At 36.6% G+C, this 23,556-nt stretch overlaps 1 protein-coding gene across 2 annotated transcripts in view; it reads left to right on the forward strand.

Moving 5' to 3' along the window:
* LOC139144539 (poly [ADP-ribose] polymerase tankyrase-like) overlaps positions 1-23,556 on the forward strand; it is an 83,503-nt gene that overhangs the window by 8,800 nt on the left and 51,147 nt on the right. For both annotated transcript variants that reach the window (XM_070715240.1, XM_070715239.1), the window contains exons 2-6: positions 13,232-13,324; positions 17,214-17,406; positions 17,819-18,088; positions 19,267-19,542; positions 20,060-20,234. In XM_070715240.1, coding sequence (XP_070571341.1) covers positions 13,241-13,324; positions 17,214-17,406; positions 17,819-18,088; positions 19,267-19,542; positions 20,060-20,234 — 998 coding nt within the window. In that variant the 5' untranslated portion in view covers positions 13,232-13,240. The remainder of the gene's footprint in view (positions 1-13,231; positions 13,325-17,213; positions 17,407-17,818; positions 18,089-19,266; positions 19,543-20,059; positions 20,235-23,556) is intronic.

The following is a 23,556-nucleotide window of genomic DNA, read 5'->3' on the forward strand; positions in this document are numbered from 1 at the left end:
GTTGGTACACAGATAAAGTACTATGGCACATAAATGCACGTCAATTTATTTAGCGATATGATCCAATATGGCCACCTGGTGGCCATTTAATTACGATTTTTTTCATGTTTTTGAACCATAATTAAACTATCCCTGAACAGACTTCGTTCAAACTTGGCACACAGTCATTGTATTGTACTATTGTAGTGTGCATATGCATCACAATTAACCCTTTTCCAGCTGAGCCACCCTGCACACCATCCTGCCAAGTCGGTGGAAACCGGCCCCCTTTTTGGTGTCTGCGGAAGATTGGCTCTCCTGCACACTTTCCTGCCAGGCATTTGGCAGGAAAATACCGCATTTTCGGGGTACAATTACCATCTATACTGGTGTTAGATTTCCAAAATTTTTACATGCCCGTATAGAGGGGCACTTGTGCGTGAGGTTGTGTGGGAAAAATAATGAGGTCTTTGGCTTTGTTTGCCCCGGGGGACATGTACTTTTATCGCCATTTCACGCTTACTTTTGCGGAAGTAAAGCTTGTTCGCCATTACGCACGTCCACTCCGCGGAAACATCATCTTGCTTTTGGGTTAGTAGAAGACCCAGGGGTTAGTGCTATGGGTGCGGCAGCCCCCTCAAACTTGTCCTGTTTCCCCTGGGTTGTGTCACTTGGCCCCGTACTTGACTAGCAGCGTTTCCGTTACAATTTCAAAACTTGCGTACTATTTTACGCATCTGATTTTTTCTTTGCGTAAAATGTATTCAAAATGCGTACGGTAGGAATCAGTATCTGAAGTGAGCTTGGCAGTCTTTTCTGTAGAACTTGGGGGGTTTCCTGTAATGCGCATGCTCTATCAACAAAAAACAACAAGCTGGGGGGCTTCAGGTGTAGCTGAACGTTTGCCATGCTGTGATGCATGTCCCGTATATGATCGTTGAGCAGCCCAATGAGTTCATGTTCAAAGAAAATACCTTCTGACTACGAAATTAGTGTTTTCAAAGGGCTAACAAAAAGCAGATATTGTTCAAAGTCCAGCGGGACCTCTCAAGAATGCAACCCGACAGAGTCTAAATGGTCACCCGTAAACACTTTCAGCACTTTCAAATATTAAACATGCGACGTATAAATGACCATTAACTGTATTGTGTTACCAACAGCGTAGACTCGATCGATTCTCGAATTTTTTGCATCTTTAGTGCCATTGTCTGTACAGAACTGATTGACATGACGTTTTGTGATGATGAATTACAATGTTGCATAAAGTGCTGCGGTCTGCTAAAGTCTAAAATGTTGCAATATCATGATAAATGTCGCGTGCAAGCAGGTGCATATGTTCTATTTTTGTCCTGCATTGAACCACGTTCAGGCAATGTAGCACGGGCCAAGTACGTCGTGTCATTGGGCGGCATATCTCAATGCGTATTTGTTTACGCAGTCATGATTTTTTTTGCGTATTTCCGAACAATTTTGCGTAAAATACGCAGGATTTTGCATTAACGGAAACACTGACTAGGCAGAGTCGCACAATGCATACGCTTGTGACGTAGTCTTAACAACTTAGCTTTGCCATTTAAGGAAAGCTAGCACGTAGTTTGGCCAGTTCGGTGCACAGTTCGCTTGTTAGTGTTACCGTTTCTTAACAGGTTAGTTGTGCAGTTGTTAGTAAGGTGCAGTTTTGTACCATCTTAGCCCTGGCTAGTGCTAATGCTATATGCACTAACCAAACAACAAATGGTTGGTCGGACTTCTACGTAGCACGAGCACAGCCTGAAACCTATCCTCTAATGACCCAGAGCGTGCGTAAGGGTTTGCTACATGTAGTGCCATCGACTTGGCAGGAAATGGGGTACCAAAAATTAGCCTGATTTCCACCGAATTGGCAGGGTAATGGCCACTGGTGCTAAGATTCTGGCTACACCGAATTTCGAGTGGATTTTCACCGACTTGGCAGGAAAAGGGTTAATGGTGCGAGCGGGAACTGTGTCATCAGCGATGACTTGTTTAAACTTAGGAAGGTCAGAAGACATGTAGAACTGACGGCGTATGTTTTCATAACGATCAATTGTCAAAATGGAAATTACATTAATCCTTGGTCCAGTGCGAAATCCGACATGTTTGGCCCTGGCCAAATTTGCCAGTATGAACCTGGTTATACATATTGAATCATGGACAAGGTATGTGTTTAGTTGTGGTTTTATTGGTTTTCAGCTAAATGTACAATGTCCATTGCAACATTTAAGCTGTTTTTTTTCAGGTTTATCTCACAAGGGGGAATGTTGCCCCTTGCTTGAAAATTTAGGGGGATTTTGTTCTGATTGAGGGGGACTATAACAAATTATGCAAATTTAAGTTATGCAAATTAGATTTTTGTTCAAGGTATCAGCAAAGTAAGGTTACAGCATTTAGCAGATATTAAATAAAAGTTTTTTCAGCTTTTTCTCACCCTTCTGAAGATGGGACACTTGTATCACTTGACTGTGGCTACAGATAGTAGAATACATCAACTGTATGATGTTACATCATAGATAGTAATCATAAAATGGAATGCTTCCATAAATAAAATCTAATCTCCAACTTCATCGTAGAAGGGGCACGTGTTGCTGCCTTTGTGATTATTTGAAGGGGGATTTTGATAAGGGGGGGGGGGCATCTCATTTAGATGGTGCAAAATTATTGTGACAGGTGATATTTATGGATCATTCATGTTTTGTCATGCACCACCACATTGTACACTGTCAACATTACACAACATGGCTTGATATTCCTGCCCCTTTTTTGCCCCATGTACAATTTAGTATTGTACAAGACTTAGTGTACCTTATCCATGGTACAGTACCAGTAGAACTAATTGGCTGAATACATCACCTTGCTTTGAAATTGCTCTCGTTGGTTTTGCCCAATTTTAGCAATGTATTGTCTGTGATATAATACCAAGCTAATCAACTAATGGGATAGCAATATATGACATTTTCCAAGATAATGTTGAGACACCTTAGTATATCTAATGACGCATATCTATTGACATTTTAAGTGCATTCTCTGATATGCTGGCTACAGTTCCTACACTGTATTATGCTATTCTTGTAGGCATTATTTTAAGCAATACTAAAGTGCTTCTTCTGTACTTCAAGACCTGTCATGTAAGACATACATGTATAGTATTGTCAATGTAAATGTTTGTCTGAATTCCAACATAGTGGCAACACATTTCAATACTCCATGTTTGTTGGCATCTAGGGACCAGTGTTCTGCTATATAGCTACACAGTTGCTGCACAATATTGCACATTCAAGTTGCTGAGGGGAAGGCTGCATTAGCTATCATGTTACTGTATTGTGTTGATCTAGGTCATGAACACCATGTTCAAGTGGCATATATATGAACATGATACATGTACTTATGTCTTTCCCTATTTTTGCCAAATGTACTCGGTGCAAATCCTTCTTGTCTCAGCAGTGTATTCCTTTGTAATAGCAGAGTCTATTTACTCTTCCAATGTTCTTGAAAAAACTGCCATCAACTTTTGTTAATGCAGTACTTCTGTTTTGTTAATGCTCAGCTTTGATAAAGGACTGTTTCTGATATTAAATATTATCGCTCCAAGTACATGTACCGGTAAATATAATTTCAAACACACAGACTAGACTGTCATCGCTGCTTGTTGGTAGCTTTCTGGATTACTGCCAGGAAACAGAAAGACAAAGCAACAACAGAATGGGCTTTTCTCTAATAAATCTTGTTACTGGTACATGTTCTTGGAAACCCTGTAGGCATCTCTGGTATGTGTTCAGAAAAAAATGCACGGTGCTATCTTACTGGAATAATGTAGTCCTTTATCGCCTTCTGATGAAAGATATCACAAAACCAGCTGTGTTCAAATTACCAATTTGATAATTCAACTGTTCACAGGAAAAACTTACACCACTACAAATATCAATTCACCATATAATCTCTGAAGAAATTTCATTGTGGGCCAACATGAGTGAATACAGTTCAAGGTTCACAAGGTCAAAATGAATTTTTTGGTTATCAAATATCTGTTTTTGTTTATCAAACTTCAAAGGCAGATATTATGGCATGGAGAATTCATATCTGGAATTTTGGTCAGATACATTATTTACCGATAATATCAGCATTAAAAATAAATATTTTATATATATTAAAATCCCATGATGCCATTCATATAATATTGCATAGTTTGAAAGTATTTGATATACATGTACATTGTATTTTGAAAAAATGTTTTTTTTTAAAGTTTTTCATAATGTTTGTGTTTATATTGTCAGTTTTTCTGGAGGGTCTATGGTACATGTATTTGTTGTTAATAGTTGTGTTTTCCCATAATTTTTGATCACGGAAAATAAAGAACTACTAAGCAAATTGATAGAAAGTGAGTGAAATTTTATGTGTTGTAGAAAAATAACTATTTTTAGATGGTACGGCTACTCACCCTTGCTCCGTAAGTGAATTGGTGCAAGGAAAGGCCAAGGTATGATGAATTTATTGGATGATCATTGAGGAAGATCTAATGAGTAAGAACTGACAGCTGTTTAGAAACCTCTCAATGATAAACTACAATCGGCAGTTCAAAAATATAATTTGCTTGGAAAATATTACTGGATTCATTCTGATATATCATACAATGGTATGGAGATAATGTCTCCTGTGTTTTTTTAGCAGAGAGGTTTATCAATGTCAGTTGTATTATTGTAGAGCAGGTCTTGTCATTCACAGCCTGGGGATGCTGATTTCCTTACAAAGGTGGATCAATTTGGAATTGTATTGATACCAGTCTTGCAAACCAGTGATCATGGTTAGGGGACCTTGTATGCCATATGATAAAGAGTGAAAACCAGACTGGAGTCTGGTAATGATAACCAAACTGGAGTCTGGTTTTGATAACCAGACTGGGCTCTGGTTTTGATAACCAGACTGGAGTCTGGTTTTGATAGCCAGACTGGGCTCTGGTTTTGATAACCAGACTGGGCTCTGGTTTTGATAACCAGACTAGGTGTCAGTCTCGATAACCAGCCCAGGTTCAGGTCTTGATAACCTGCTAGGGTCAGGGGTCTGCAGTATGTTTATTGAGGGCAGTAAGCAGGTAAATGTTACCAGAATTCCCCAGTCATTTTACTGGGGTTCCCCTTGGTATATCAATGCAATCAGAGGGACAGCAGCAAATTGTTACCTGTGTTCCCACATCATTTACTAATATTCCCCAACCTTAGCAAAAACACTGGGTCTAGCACTGTTAACCAGACAGGTTACTGGTCTTATTAACCAGATTGGGATCTTGTCTACGGCTCTGGTCTTGATAACTACCAAATTTTGCAGGAATTACAGTAGTTCAGCCCTGTGGATACACATTTATGTCTATATTGATGAAATGATACAGATTATTACATGAAGGTGAACAAAATTAAGTTCTTTGGCAGTTTGTAGTTTTATTTTTAGATGTTTGACCTTTTTGGAACCTATAAATGAGACCAGACCCAATAGGAATTCATAATACATGAATAAATAAATAAATAAATAAATAAATAAATAAACAAATAAATAAATAAATATATAAATATATAAACAAATAAATAAATAAAATAAATGACAGTGCATAATCACTACATGACAGTTTGATATCGGTCTATTATTTATGTTTCAATTTTCTATCTTTTCTTTGCACCATAAGCAATGGAAATGTCAGAGAAACACAAATTTCTGAGAAGTTACATATGGTTAGACAATACAGTTTGTGTTCACCAAAGTGTAGAAATCTTAGGAGCCAACGTTTCAAAATTCATAACCCTACTGGTAGCAATATGACTACCTCCTACCACAGTAGGCAAAGCTGCCGTATGCTGCAACCATGGTTGGTTTCCATGCAGGCAGAAACACGTTTGAAAAAATCAATATAGATAAATTGTAATTTCCCATTTAGTCAATATTAGCATTGTTGTTAGCCACACCTAATTTAGACAAAAGAAATAAGTAATGTATAGGTAATTTATATAATTGTGTTACATTTATTTAAATATTAATATTTTGTTATAAAAAATGATTCATTAGATGCTTCTGATCAGACATACGCGTAATCATGGTCTATTATTTTAACATGGTGATAGTTACTAAAAATAGAATATGCCGCCCGGTTTGACTGGGTAACAAAATATTGAAACAGAGAGTAGAAAATAGATTAGCATATATAAGTATGAATCACCTCCTTTACCAGATTTCTAAATTCCTCTTTCAACATTCACCATTTGAATCAGTTGACAAGTTTTAATACCTGATAAATACTAAATGCTTGATGGCTTATGTTGAATAGCTTGTGTTGTGTTAACTAGTGTTGTGTGACAGTCATTGAATTCAATCTGTGCTCAGTCTGTGTTGACATAGCAACTGGAGGTCACGCAAGGTCAGTAGTATATAAATGATACAGCATGTCACAAGCATTTGCCTGGCACAATATCAATGAATTTGCACAAATTCATGTATCAGCATGAATGCTATCGAAACAACTCAGCTGTGATGTTGGTTGGGACATGTACAAGCAAACTGAGTTTTAGACCATCAATAGATAGTGTGTGAATCTAATCATTTTAATAGGACAAGTATTCGGTATACAAATATAGTACTCTGTATATAAAATTGATATAAAATTTTTCTGATATAGGTTTTCAATAAAATGTTAAGATACAGGTCTTTTCACTTTGAAAGTTATGCCCCGCAGGTTTTGTCCTATTGATCAAGAATTGTTATAACAATATTGTAGCAAAAATGTGAGTGAACATACACCAATACTATTTCCATAAAATTGACCATGTATGTATGAACTTTACTTTCTTAAACCCATTGTACATTCAGATGTAACTATACCATATATGTGAAGATTTACAGTGTAAAAAGTAATGATAACCTTGTGTACTTGTGTGATACAGCGTTGTCATACTGTAACCTTGGCAACAGGCCTGATGTGTAGAGTTTATTTTGGTTTATAAGCGAAACATCAAGTAAACACAGGATATCGCCAAAGTTCACAATATAAGAATTTTGAATGATATGATGCAAAAATTCAAGAAGTTGTGCTACAGTTATATCAGTGTGAATATTTACCAAATTAAAAGATTGAAAGGCTGGAAATTTTCATTTTTTTTTCACATCTTTGTTGTGTCTGTCAACTACAGTTTTTTTTCTATTCCACAATGCATGTTTAGATAGCCTGTCAACTCAGCCTGTGCACAAGTGGATTGCATTGTCATTGTTGACAAGTGAATTCTGGTCCAGACTAGAACTCGGATTTAATTAAACAATGCATTTAACACTCTTGACTCTGTGTTGACAGGCTAAATATTTGGTGTTGTAACATACTTTGTGGTATAGAACAAGAACTTGCAACTGACATACAAAATAAAAACAGTGACAAAATCATCAGCTATTTCACTTACAGCAACAAGCCCTTTACACTACATGTATTAACATGGCATTGATACTTTCTAAAATATTTTGTCAATCTGTCTTGATGCCAACTCCACATTCGACTCTGCATTTGGGCAGATCTTTTATTATTTTTTGAGAAAAAAAATGAGGATTTCAAGGCACGACCAACAGAATCCACTAGCTGATGACTGTTTTAGAATGAGCAGACGTGCTCTGAAAATGTGCTGTCGTACTGATTGATACTAGGAAGTCCAGAAGAAGGGTAATCTTGTATACTATGGAACAGTATACGGTTACTGAATTTAGAATAATCCCATTCTCTTTACATGTACATGTAGCTCTGATTACAAAAATTCCACCAACAAACATTTGATCATTGGAACTCACTGCACATATAAAATTACTGAAAACATTATTAATTTATATTAATTTTGTGAGATCCTGGCCTTTGCATAACAGTAACATTTTTAAAGATGATACAAAAGACAATGCTATTAGAATTGTAAAACTAAATTGCAAATGTGATAATTAGGTTGGCATAACTTTGACTAGTCATGATTTAGGAATACTTCTGTAAATAGTCCATTCATCGACGTTCAATACATTTAACCATCAAATCTTATAATATTTGCCAGTTTTGGTCCCAAGGGAAATTCCACATAGGTGTTGTAAAGATAATGACAAGGGTACACAATGACAGATATGTCAGTGATATTATTGAAGTACCGTGTTCAATTCTATGGAGGGGGAATCATATTAAAGGGTGTTTCTATATTGAAAATTATTATGTACATGTAGCTATAATTATAGTGAAATGGCTTAGCTTAGCAACCAGTCAAAAACCCCTTCTTATATGATTCCAGAATTCTCCCTCCTATTAATACCGGTACAATTATATATGGTATTTTAATAGCATCATCAATATACTGTCGTGGTGAAGCCCTGTCATTATCTTTGTAACACTGATGTGTAATTTCCCGAAGGACCAATACTGGCAAACATAAGGTACATCAAACTATAGGAAAGGTCAGAGAAGAGCAATTTATTATTTATATATCAGGTATTATGGATGTATCTGAAACTAATATGTGTTTAGGAAAAGGGAAGTTAAATAAAACAATCATGGAATCAAATGTAGCCATGGTACTCATGCTGCAAAGGATTGGTTGGGATTGTCATAAATTTCAATGATTGCATGGTGTATTCAATGTGTTCATAGACATAATGACTTCATTGTTGATAGCATTGTAAGTTGTTGGAAATTAGAAACCCAAGATATGCCGCTCCTCTGCCATCAATCAAAACAACAAGAAAATGCACCAAAAATAGTAGTGTTCCAAAATTGTGTGCAAAATTTGTTGGTTTTCTGATGAAGACGTCTTGCATATGAATAGATTCAATTAATGTTTAGAATGAGAGAATTGTAAGATATTGATACATGTACATGTATAATGCCATATGTCATACAGAACCTGTGTCCTTATATTATACATCCGTCATCATTATTGTATCAGATATTGTTTGAATTCACCACAACATCATAACTCCCTGTAGTGTTTTGTATAAGACCAGAGATAGGGTGACCGGACGAGCCATTCCTTAACAATGGGGCTGACACGAAAACTCTGAGAGTGAATGCTCGAAATCAAAGGCTTAAAGTGGGGCTCAGGTAGTGATAAGTTGTACAAATTCACCTTAATTATGCAACAGTTGTGCACATTTATGTCTGTGAACAAGGTAATGGCGTCAAAATCTCGAAGTTTACGATCACACTTTATCAACAAATGTCAGAGGGGACGCCATCTTGGAAGTCGTCTACTCATATGCGAATGGCCGTGATGAGAGATTGCATGAATTGAAATAGTTGCATTTCACAGTGAATGTTGTGAAGACTAGGAAGTCAAGATGAGAGCAAAAATTTCCCCAAAACGTCTCTTTTCTTCCAAGAAACTGCTGACAAATTTTTTACTTAGAAACGTCTATGACTTTTGGCATCGCTTTCCAAGAAGGGAAGGAATGGCCATGCGGGCAAATTGTACCTTAGACATTTTTCTACTTGTTCTGTGCTCTAAAAAGGCTCAGCTATGCAGTGCAAATTAGCGCCCACGGTTTTCGCAAGCAGGAATTAAGGTTCGCAATAGTGCCGTACCTGAACAACATGCTTTTTCACCCGTGCGCACCTGTCATTGACCAGAAACAATGGCTTGTATCCATGATATTGGAAACACAAAGGTCAGCGTGAGGACAATCTTCCATTTTCTTTCACTGGACTTATCTACCTATACAATATTCTCAGGGAAATAATTTGGAAACTATAAATGCACCTTTCACTGGACTCCTTATTTTACAGTTAGTCGTCTTTCAGCCATTTTAACCATATTGGGTCTGATTTTTGGTCACACTGTCTCATTATTCCTCATTTACAATATTCTCAGGGAAAGAATTTGGAAACTTTGATTTTCCAGAGGCTGCCAAATTGTGATTATGCTAATTAGACAAATTATTTTTCCAGATTTGGACTTCATACCAACACTTGCAACAGGTACCATCAAGATTTTGGCAAAAGATTTCAGTTTTAAAAATTGTCTGGTCACCCTACCAGGGAATTACAAAGAAAGATAAACTGTATCAGAAAGTAAAATTCATGATTACAATCTGAGGTGCAAGTTAAATGATAAAAACAATAGAATTTTCCCCGGTTATCCCATAAGGCATTGCTACCGTTGTTTAAATATCTGCATATGTACTTAAAACAAAACATAATGTGTTTTGTCGTATTCATACATGGTATTACCTAGTCCAGTCATGCACTTCATGATACTAAAATGTTTGGTGTCTTGTGTTTCAATCGGCAACGAATATATCAGCCAGGGTAGCATCAGCCATAGATAAACGTTACCTATACTGTCATGAAAAGCATCATGGAACTGGTAAGAGGACTATGGATATGCATACAAATACAAGACGGCAATCCCAGAATGCACCATAATGATACTTTGTAAAAGGTTGAATTGAGCTGAGTATGCCATGTTTTAGAAATCACATTCTTTGCAGTGCAAACTTCTGAAAGCAGTTGATTTCATAGACATTGAGAAATTACAGAAGAGTTACTATGGTAGAACCAAGTGTAACATAAGCAAATAATAACATCTGACCTTTATATACATGTACAATGTACATGTAACACAAGTAAAAGCATGGTTCACTCTAACCACAATATGGTGTAAAATGTCTTGTGCTCACCTACTTTCTCACAAAATCGTCTTTGAATGCATTCACTATTTCCTCGAAATCACCGGTTTTTTTAAGGTCATAGTCAGTGCCATTTTTGCAAAATTACGACACCATCTACCGTACTGGTTTCTATCATCAATGATAATGCCAACTGTTTTTGAGCACTTTAGGGGCTTCCCTTGGGAATCTCCTTGAACATTGTACTCCGCCTATGTGTCAGCTTTTGTAAAAATTGTATCAAAGACCTGATAATTAGTCTGCATACTTAACATGAAAACCAGCCATGTGGCCGCATTCAATATTATTTCATTATATGGTTTGATCATTTTATTTCCCTTGTATATTAATTAATTTCCTCTGTGATTTCTACAACTCATGATGATCATCATGGTAGAATAGATGGCATATAAACAATTTACACCAAATAACCATGAGTTCTGTCTTGTTCCTTGATTCTATAGAACAAAGTCTGTGTACCGTAATTGCAATTAGTTTGAAACTATTGACACAAGATATAAAAATAAAAAGCAGCACCAACAACACATGTATTTTTATATGCCCCATTGTAATTCATGTTAGGCTATGGAACAAGCCCTTTTTAAAGGGGGAATTTTGAATCCACAGCTGTAAGTTTGTTGCTTCTCGGCATTTCATTTGAATACAGACTAATGTATGATAAAGAATTTGGTCACTATCAAATTTAACTTTTGTTGAATGATAATTCTAATACCCTAATAATCCTATCCTCAAACCAACTCATGATGTCACTGTATACAGCTATCACTTCAATACTGCTCACATTGACCTACATGTATTATGTCGTTCACTGTGTTTGTAGCCTAGCTTCCATATTGGTTAGAGAACAGCATATTTTTAGACCAGTGGCAGTGAGCTACTTTATATTTTTACCAGTTTTTTCAAAGCAACTGTATGTGAAAAGAAATTCATCTTGGTCAAAACTAAAACATATAAGTGATAAGTAGATAAGTAGATAATCTTAAGATTTCCAGCATAAAAATGTTTGTTGTTTTTGTTATGGGTGGTTAGTCTGTACATGTTGCCATGGTTCCCAGTACATTTTATTGGGAATGCTCTAGGTATTTTCCAAAGATTTGTGAGTGAGGTTCCTAAAGCAGTCATCTATTGTACAAGTATATTTCCCATCAAAGCAAAAACACTGGTGTTGTTCAATTCAAGAAGGGATACTGAGACGTTTTCAATTCCCATTCATCATCATAGTGTTGTGGGTTAGAGTAGCACTGTCTGTTACTATGGTAACTGGTATCTTCAGTGCAACTGCTGATAACAGACATGTAAATTAATGATATACATTAGCTATGCATTACAGGCATGAACCCAGCTTGTCATGTAATTTGTGGGCTTCAGTATCAAATATCATACATTTTATATGCCTTCTGTATAGATGTCTGTTTAACATGGCATTTGATTGTCTCCAGAGTACTGTATACTATATTGATCAGTTGATAGTTGAGTGTCAAATTAGAAGGAAAATTAAGCGTGCGTTGATAACAGCCATTATTATCAGAATCTAATGCAGTTGTTCACTATCTTCAGTTCTCTTTTTACATGGTGAAAATTTAAAACAAAGCACATTAATTTGTATGTACACAGAGACCTATGTGTATTTTATTCCTTACCTCCTATTGTATACCTGTGTCACTTGCACTTTGCAAGCTTTTGTTTTTTATAGAATTTATATCCATGGAAACAAGTTGTTTCCTGTTTGATATCATCAGCGCCTCTGTAAAGACACTGAGGATCAAACATGATAGTACATGTATTTAGGGAAATTTTCACAGTAAGCAATCAATTGTCTAAGGCTATGCATAAACAAAATAGAGCTTTAGCAGCAATTTTAGTATCAATGTGATCTCCTGAATTTTTGTTTGTTTTGATATCTTCAAGACATTGGTAGAGTCAAGGGTAAATGTAATTTTAATAGTGAAAATAAACAAACATACAACAGTGTCCCCCTTCTTCAAACTCTCCACCCTTTGTAAAGAATGATGACAATTTTGCTAAACAAGACATTGGACAGCTATATCAACCACATTGTAGGGTTATCATCAAATTGAAATACAAACATAGATTTAGTTTCCATATTGAAATTTTTCATCTACATGTATGCTGTATGATTAGACAAAGCCCAAATCATGTAATTCCAAAAGCAGTGTTATGTAGTTAGATATGAAATTATAAGATGTACTTCATTTACAAAACAGTGAATGTCACAGTGGCTGTCAGAGAAGCTGTAGGGAATCACAACGTGCTAACCATTATTGTGAGTGTACTGTCATCATCTTTGATGCAATGTCTACAATGTATGACATTGATAGTATTACTTCACGTGTAATAAAGTATTTCAATATCACTTAGTGACCTAGTAGCAGTATTTTCAAAAAGGGAGTCATTTATGAAAGTCATTGGAAAGTGATTACCAGGCTTCCATTCATGTACAATGTACGTCTACATAATTGCAGTGTATCTGACTTTAACATTGACCATATCCATAGCTCTGAAACACAGCATATACTTTATGGCATGTTTTTCTCTTTTAAAGATATTCAGAATGTCAAGCAGTGATCTTGTGAATGGTCCATCTACCAGTACAGATGGTGCTGCCACAGTAGATCCAGTGCCTTCACCACCTAAGGTAATCATTACAATCAACATTTCATTGTTATCCAACATTCATTGTCATCAACTCTCTCATTTATCTGTTACATATATCTGATGTAATTTTCTATATATCCTGTGAAATGCAATATTTCTAATTTATTAGCTGCCTACATGTACATGGACATATTTTTATTTTTGAAATGGATCGACCCCAAGTTTGTATAAAGCAGCTTCAGTTTTGGTCTGTACATTTACAGACCTTGTGTCTCAGATTTTCTATGCTGTATGTCAGCTGTCAACCAATGTTCGTCACTCTTATGATTCTTGTAAGATGTGTGCATGGACATGTATATTTCCATATTATATATTTTACATCTAAAGAGGATTCTTCCACTTCCACAGGCATACTGTAATAGGAATTATGGAGATAGGCTGTAAGGGAATATCATTGCTCATTGATGGTCAAGGTCAAAGATTATGAAGCAGTATAGGGAAAGTGGTTTTAATTTAGCACTGGCCTACTTAAACTGAAACACAGCATATGTTATAGTAATTGAATGAATACCAGTCATGTACATGTATGCTTCAATACAGTGGTGAAGGAAAGTTAGTGAAAGCTCATGGTTATTATGCAAATTTTGCTTTATTTTCTTCTAAGTTCAAAGTATCTAGGGATGGAGAGAGTTGTACTTGAAGGGTTCAATTTCAGATCTATCAGTCATTCTGTTGTCATTATCAATTTTGATAACATAGCAGTATACCAGTAGAATTAGAATCTTTGCTGTGTTTACCAACATGAGACTAAAGTTGAAGATACCGTTTTTAAAGCCAGAAGAAGGGTTATTGTGCAGTGTGGTAGACCATATCAGAACAAGGGTTGTTGTGCAGTGTGATAGACCATACCAAAACAAGGGTTGTTTTGCAGTGTGATAGACCATACCAGAACAAGAGTTATTGTGCAGTGTGATAGACCATACCAAAACAAGGGTTATTGTGCAGTGTGATAGACCATACCAAAACAAGGGTTATTGTGCAGTGTGCTAGACCATACCAGAACAAGGGTTATTGTGCAGTGTGATAGACCATACCAGAACAAGGGTTATTGTGCAGTGTGATAGACCATACCAAAACAAGGGTTATTGTGCAGTGTGATAGACCATACCAGAACAAGGGTTATTTTGCAGTGTGATAGACCATACCAAAACAAGGGTTGTTGTGCAGTGTGATAGACCATACCAAAACAAGGGTTGTTGTGCAGTGTGATAGACCATACCAGAACAAGGGTTATTGTGCAGTGTGATAGACCATACCAGAACAAGGGTTATTGTGCAGTGTGATAGACCATACCAAAACAAGGGTTATTGTGCAGTGTGATAGACCATATCAGAACAAGGGTTATTTTGCAGTGTGATAGACCATACCAAAACAAGGGTTGTTGTGCAGTGTGATAGACCATACCAGAACAAGGGTTATTGTGCAGTGTGAGAGACCATACCAAAACAAGGGTTGTTTTGCAGTGTGATAGACCATACCAAAACAAGGGTTGTTGTGCAGTGTGATAGACCATACCAAAACAAGGGTTGTTGTGCAGTGTGATAGACCATACCAAAACAAGGGTTATTGTGCAGTGTGATAGACCATACCAAAACAAGGGTTATTGTGCAGTGTGATAGACCATACCAAAACAAGGGTTATTGTGCAGTGTGATAGACCATACCAAAACAAGGGTTATTGTGCAGTGTGATAGACCATACCAAAACAAGGGTTGTTTTGCAGTGTGATAGACCATACCAAAACAAGGGTTGCTGTGCAGTGTGATAGACCATACCAAAACAAGGGTTGTTGTGCAGTGTGATAGACCATACCAGAACAAGGGTTATTGTGCAGTTTGGCAGACCATACCGAAACAAGGGTTATTGTGCAGTGTGATAGACCATACCAAAACAAGGGTTATTGTGCAGTGTGATAGACCATACCAAAACAAGGGTTATTGTGCAGTGTGATAGACCATACCAAAACAAGGGTTATTGTGCAGTGTGCTAGAGCTTATCATCATGTCAAATAAATTGCTGTACTCTCAGATAAACCTTGACAGTATATGTATAGTATAGCTATTGAGCAGTAGCCAAAGTTGAACATCTTTCTGTGTGTTTTAGCTCTGACTACTGATCAATATCTTTCATACACATGATGAGTGTATATTTCACTTTGGGATTGGTTAAAGAAGTGTTCAATAATGTGTCATGTCAACATTCAGGCTTTATCGGTAGAGAAGATTCAGTCAGCTGTTTAACAAATATTGTACTTTTAACTCTAACTTGACATATCATGACAAGTCTAATCCTTATTATGTAGTCTAAATGACAGCAAGGTGAAGATCGTGGCTCTATTTGTTACAGTTTGGTCACGGTGAGAAGGGGGGGTTCAGGGCCGAGGCAAAATTTGGTCTGACGCAAATCGCCTGTGTGGATATATTACGTTGGCCCTGGGCCCAGTTGACGCCCTCACATGTTCATTTTGAGTAATGCATTGGCGCGTAGAATATGGTGGTTCATGGGACTAACTGGAGCACAGAGGAGACGTAAAATGACGAGTGGTAGTCATATTTGCCCTTCTTGTGCGTAAAAACCGCCGGAAATCATGAACAGTAGAAACAAATTCAAATCCGCCATCTTGAACCTTGACAGGTCAGAGGTCACAAAGGAAGGCAAATTTACTTCGGCCCAAATTCAGGTACCAGTAAGTGCGGACACGGACCAAATCTGTTCCCAAAAGGAGGATTATTTTGCGTCGGCCCAAATTTCAGTTGGGTTGCCGATGTGAACAAGGCTATTATCTCATAATTGCATGCCTCTCAGTTTTTTGTAAGTCAAATAACAGGAAGATAATTCACTGTTTGATTGGGATATCATCAGACAGTATTATTATGATGTGGCTTAATTACCCTATTCCATACCAACACAGAGGTTTGAAAATGAAAATGGTGACACACACTTTTAAAATTTAAGTCCTCGATATTTTTGACACTGAAGGTGGAATGCATGTTATAGCTCACATATACAGCTTATGAGCTGCTGCATTGGTTAGGCAAAATCCTCCATCAATAGACCTTTGTAATATATAGGCATGTACCTGGTATGTGTATATCGTACTGCTGTCCTCTGGTGGCAACAAATTAGCTGATTTTGAGATATGAAACCAGGTGATGGTTGCATATATGCAAACATACTATTCTTAAGAATTGGAAAAAAATATTGGAAGGAAATTGGAAATTATTTGCAACTATTCTGCCACTGTCCATCTTCACTTATTGTTTATTGTTTGTAAATATACAATGTATTACATCATTTAATAGCATGAAATGGTTTTGCCAATACAAACAGAAATCCCTAAGTTAATACTTGACATAAGAGGTTCCAAAACTTGCCTGCATTCTGTCGTTATCCTAAACTTGTTTGCATTTACAACAGTATTCTACTCGTTTTTCACTCACACTTTTTAATTTTAATTGTGTGGGCCATTTTAATTGTGTATAGAAAACAAACTGTCATTTTAGTTATCAAGTGTTCAGAAATTTCCAAGTAGATTAAATGTACAGTTTGTCTTGTAACAATTAAAACTGGCGTAATAGTTTACTTTCTGTACAGAATTATTTTAATAAGTGTGTCTTAATGAATTTACAATGATAGATGGTACTGATTCTGTTGTACTTAAAAACCCATTATTGAGTTGTTAATGGGTACAGAACAATACATGTATATCCTAATTGAGTTGGATAGCTAATCTATCATTGTTGACCTTTGATGGGAACTCAAACAAATTACAATTAAGTCCTTGTATCTTTCAAGTTGAGCATGTACAAAGATATTAGTTTGAGAAGAGTGATAAATTGGAATACATTGTAACATTATTGATATTTTCAGCCGGCGAAAGCCAAGAAGAGGCCAGCAGTACCAGCACCACAGGCGAAGATAAAACGGAAACGAACACCGACTGATACGTACCAGTCGCATATTGTGGCTGCAGCACAACAGTGCGCAGGTGTAGGTCCACCAGTGGAGAAGAAAGAAGTGTATTATGGGAAGGGAGACTATCTTGCTGTCAGAAATGAAGAAGGTAAATACAGGCTGTGTTTGGAATTCATAGATTTGACAAGAAATGTCAAATTGGTCTGCTCTTTCAGAATGAGGATGAAGCATTTTTGTTGCCTGAGGCATGCAAATAGACATGCTGTATGAGTCAGTTTGAACTACTGATCTGATCAATTGTTAGTCATGATTTTTGTTTTGTTTTCAACATGTGATAGTGTCACTTTCACTGTACTCGGTGAACATGACAGTTTTAAAAATTCACATAAAGTAAGCGTCAAATTGAAAAGAAATCAAGAAAATGTCTATGAAATGAATAGATGCTGATTATACTACAATGAATTGTACGGTATTACAGTAAATTGCAGACAAAAACACACATAACCAGTTTAATGTTGCCAATGTTTACATCTAGTTAATTTATTTATATCTTACTACAGGGTCATACTACATTTGTCAAGCATCTCAGAATGTATACAAATCCACCAAAGTTTTCAAAGTGCGTTGGTTGGAGATGGCTAAATCTCCAGACATCTATGGCTTGGCATACTATGATACCGTGGAAATGGACAGTGTTTTAACAGATGTTACCATGGAGAGAAAAGACAAAGACAGAATGCAGATATCAAGGAAAGAAAGAGAAAGAATTGAACTTGTCTTAAATAAAGCTAAACAAAAAGAGGAAGGAAAACTTGATGAACAGGAAGAAGGTAGGGCCATGCATGTATGTGATGTTTTGGCAGTGTTTTGAATATCTGTCCGGTGTCCATCGTCTGTATGTCTGTATGTATGTATGTCCGTTTGTGAGGCGTCCGTCCACTCAAATACTTACTGATTTGATATTTGTTGTGTAGATGAAAAATATGATTTGAGAAACTGTTTTTTTTTAATTTTATATGCAAATTAGTGCAAAAAAGGCGTTTTTTGTAAAAAATCTTCTTCTTCATAACCACTGGTCAGACAACTTTGTTATTTGGTATACAGGTCCCTAGGGATAACCCAACTTAGATTTGTTCAAATTGTGATGAAATATGCAAATCTGTATTTTTAAGGAATTTTTTGTCATTTTTGGTCAAAACTTTATTTCATCAAAACCGCTCGTCTGACAGCTTTGATGAATGGTATACAGGTTCCTACAGATGAACTTAATATGATATATTGAATATATGATGAAATCTGCAATTTTGTATTTTTGGTCAAAAAATGTGTTTCTCAAAAACTACTTGTCTGATGCCTTTGATATTTGGTAAACAGGTTCCTAGGCTTTATCTTAATGTAATATATTGAAATTATAATGAAATCATCAGTTTTGTATTTTTGCAGCTAATTTTGCCATTTTTAGTCAGGCCATCCTGAAATGAGCTATCAAAGATATCCAGCTTCTTCATCAATACATGTGTCACAAAAAGTTATTCTCTACATAACACAGCAGAGCTCTGTCAACTGTTTGGTCCCTTGTTTTTTTCAAAACCGCTTGTCAGACAGATTTGGTTTACAGGTCCCCAGGATGATAGTGAGATAATTTCAGACAGTCAGGAAATACTTAATTTTGTATCCATGTCTAGAGTAGCTTCAGGGACTTTGGCTCTACGTTTTCAAAAGGTGCTGTATCTACAGTAAAGATACTCTGCATATTTCAATGTTTGTTTACCATTATATATATATATATATATATATATATATATATATATATATATATATATATATATATATTGAGAGCATTGTAATGAAAGTGTTGGATAGCATTGTAATGACAGTGTAAATGAAATGTGATATGCCTTGCTAAATGCTGATATACTTAAGATAATTCATTAATGAATCTATATTTCAATGGCATAATAAGTTTTTTTGCAAAGTTTTGAATGTCTGAAAAATGTCCCCTTTATAGCAAACATTCTGGCCATGGAACTTAATGATGTTGGATATGGTGATGATGATGATGAGGAGGAGGAGGAGGAGGAGGAGGAGGAAGAAGAAGATGAGGAGGACGATGAAGAGGAAGCACCACGTACTAAGAAACCAATCAGATACTTAAAACTGAAAGTGAAAGCAAAGGGCACCAAAGGTCGCCGAGGAAGACCTCCCAAGAAAGTGACCGCTGTTGGAAAAGGGAAAAGGAAGAGAGGAAGGCCACCAGGAAGCAAGTCCAAGGTGAAAACAAAAGGTGAGAAACACATACAGAGATGTATCTATGGCAACCATTAGTTGGCTTAACAGGCAACTGTTTATCTCTTATCAAAGTATGTGTTTTCTTACTATTGTGTATGAAATCCTGGCATACCAATCCATTGGAAATCCTGTCTTTTCATCTTGTATATGAAATCCTGGCATACCCTCATATATGGAATCTTTCCATCCCATCCAGTATGAAATTCTGGCTTGCCATCCTGTACATGTACTTTTGTTCAGTTAGTACAGCAAGCTCAGAGGTACATGTATGCTGTATGGTTTTAACATCACATCTTTGATTTGAAAGTGCCCAGGCTTTGTCATAGAAAGACTTCTCTGACAACTCTTTGTAGAATTTTGCCAGTAGATGCCATGCATTGTTCAGACTCATAGCAACTCAGTTTTGTGACTTACATCAACTTCATTCTGGGACCAGAGTGCTTGACCTGATCACAAAAATGGCCATGATTTGGTCTCAAATTTCAACGCAAGATTGATATGAACTTTTGCAGCGATCAAAAAGGAGAAAAAGAAGAAAGGAAAACGAGGCAGGCCAAAGATGAAAGACAAGAAAATAAAGAAAGGAAAGTTAAAAGATTCTGAAGATAAAAGTAAAGATGCCAACAGGAAACTCAAACCTAACACTGATATTGAAGTGGTCAGTAAAGATCCAACCTTTGAAGTCAGGTAAGGGTCAAAGGTCATAGCACATTATGGTCACTGTGTTCAATTTTAACCAAAAAGTTCTCTGCCCATAATATTAGTGTGTTTATGGCATGATTTCAACAAATCTTAAAAATGGTTGTTTCTTGAATCTTCATTGTTTCATTAAACGGCCAGTAGCTGTAACTCTTGATGATTTTTTCACTATTTTTGTTTTTAATGTCAACTACAGTTTCTTGTTCTTCTGCTGAAAACATGTTGAGATACACAGCATTTAGCTTTTCAAACTAAGCCTGTACATGTATTAACAACATCGTTATTGTTGACAAGTGAATTCTGGTCCTGACTAGAATTAATGCATGTTACATATATCAGCACTGTGCTGAGAACTAAAACAGTTGGTGTTTTGAGATGCGTTTATCAGTAACACAAGAAAGTGTAATTGACATAAAAACAAATACAGTGAAAAAAATCATCAACAGTGACAAGTACTGGCCTTTTAAAGCTTTACAATCAGACTTTTACCAGTCACCATTAAGTGCTCAAAAATGATACTGAACACACTTTTAATTTTAGGGGTCTCTGTGTTTATTTTATATTATGTAAGCTCTATCATTTGAAAACATTAAAATTTGATGAGAAGAATCATGAGGGATTTTACTCACTACTATTTATTTTTCAATAAAAAGATATGGCATCTTTTTCTTAATATGTACACACATGATAAATATAGTAAAGAATTGCCAATGAAAATTAAACATAATCTATGAAAATGAGTTTGTAAATTTTAACAGGGATGTGTCATTATTGGACCTAACTCAAGTCCAAGAATGCAGTTCATAGTTTCACAAAAAAAGTTATTTTATATGCCGTTCATACACAGGCCATTGAAACGTCTCTGAAACGGTTCTGGGCCAATACTGACACAGAAAGTTATGTGTGGACACTCCGAAGTGGTTCTGAAGCGTTTCAGATTTGAGACGGTTTAGTCGGCCCGACCAGAGCCGTTGTAGGGATTAACTCTATCCGCAAATCGCTGTGTGGACAGACTGAGCCGCTTCAAAAGCGTTTCAAACGCCCTCACGCGACAGGTATTTGTAATATAAAACAAACAACAACCAATATACAATATTCACTTTCGCCATGGCTGCCGAACACAGTACTACATCTCGCGGTATACTGGTCCGACGAAGAGATAAGCTTGCTACCAAAAACCCTATCAATTCGACCAGAAAAAATTCATTACGATTTGAAAAACGTCGAATTAATAGGAAATTAAAACTGCCGAAATAATTTAGTGGTCGAATTTAATTTGGAACGACGAGGATGAAATTTAAGCGAGACATGTTTGCCATGTTGAGACTGCTTCAAAGCATGGACTGTGAAATTTTGTGAGGTCGACAAATTTCGTAACAAAAAACCTCAAACGCACGTTGGTATCACATCAAAATCAAAGTGGCCGCAATTACAGACGGAACAATCTGTGACACTGCCACCGGCCGCTCGATGGACGACACGTAAGTTGACATCGTGTGCCAGCCCTTGGAAATATATTGTAACTCCTTGACAGGCAGATGAGATAGTCTTATAGCGTTTGATGCATTGAAAGTTTGTAAAAATAATAAAAAATGACATCACCGATCATAAGAAACGTGGTGTTGAAGATAATAGTTTTTAAAAGAAGACTATTACGACCATATTTCTGTAAGTATTATCTAACTTTAGAAAACCAACATCTGAAGATTTACTTCAACCAACACTTTTGGATTTGTTCCACTCTTTATTATAAGATTAGTCGAATTTCTGGAAAGTAGGTGTACATTTTCGATGTCTGTGTATCGTCTACACCGAAGTCCTATCCGAAAGAGTATAATCAGTTTGCGACAGCGTAAACCTCTCTCTCCCTCTCTCTCTCCGGCATTTCAATGTTTTATATTATCGACATTTATATATCAGTCTGAAATTTCAGGTCACTGCTCATTGCAAGTAGTTGATGTCAATTTTTCCGTATCGGGCATGGTCTCTATCGTCACTCTAATCGTTAGTGTTTTCCTGTTATATTCCATATCAAACTCAAAACACAACGAGAACAACGCTGATAATATATTGCATCTTTCGTATCGAAAACCGGTAAAGTTCGTAACTGGTGACATGTCACGGCCTGGAGAAAGTTCATCACCATCGATCGAATGTCCGTGGCGCTTTTGCTTCCAAATAGACACATTGAAATGCACAGGGAACTTCGCGGTATGGCAATTATATGAATTTTACCGTGAAGAAAGTCTGTGACTTTAAACTGGCCGTACAACCAACAATAAACATGGCGGAGCAATGATACCGATTTCAGAGACTTCGATTTTTTTTTCATTGCGACCTCGACCGCTGGTGAGAGCGAGTCGTCTATTTTTTCCCACTGGCTATTTGGCTTTGAATTTTCAATTGCCATCATGTGCTAAGTTAAAGCTAAAAACAAGACGGGCGTTCTCTGTAAATCAATAAGCCTTTTGAATATGAAAAAATCGGACATCTGAACCTCAACACGCAGCTTGAAAGTTGTTCTCCGAATCAGGACAGGGACATCGGCCCGGGACATCGGTAAGGCCTGATTTCAGGTATAGCTATGGAAACCGACGGCTCGTTCGTTGTAAGAAACCATGCAATGTACGCTCCCTTGGGCCGTGGAATTTCACCGTATCGCCTCTACAGACTACACCGGCCGTCTATTACCTAACCATGCTGTTAAACAATCACACGATAGTTCAGTAACATTTATCTTCATTAATCTACCGATCATCCACCGTCGAACACTTCGAAAACGATGGTCGCGGTCACGGATTCAAGGACGTTCACAAGAAGAAATTATCAATAAGTGGAGCGCAGAATTATTTTTACTGGTTTTGAGAACTTCTAAAATAACTTGTAATCTGTATATCTTCACACATCGAACCGATATTGTATACCTATCACCGTCGAAGTTTATGTCTTTCACTGTAGAGTTCTTTTTATCCAAAACACATATTCAGAAGAGTCCCACAGAGCAGTCAAATGAAAGGATAATTGCTTCAAGCGAATGAAATTGCACGAAAGAATGAAAATCAACAGCACACTATGGACGTGATTTAAAACAATAGCGCTTGTGAATAGGACTATTCTATTTGAGTAAAAAGTGCCGTTTTTCTCGCAATTTTAGCAACTGTAACGACCCTTTATTCGTTAATACCTTTCCATAATTGAATTAAACTAGGTTTAGGGCTTATACACACAGTGTACACTGATGTACAGAACTTTAAAAAGTATTCTGCTGGTAACGAACAGGGGTTTACACTTTAATGGGCGCAGTAAAACA

This window comes from Ptychodera flava, chromosome 11 (assembly GCF_041260155.1).
Source record: "Ptychodera flava strain L36383 chromosome 11, AS_Pfla_20210202, whole genome shotgun sequence".
Taxonomy (NCBI): Eukaryota; Metazoa; Hemichordata; class Enteropneusta; family Ptychoderidae; genus Ptychodera; species Ptychodera flava.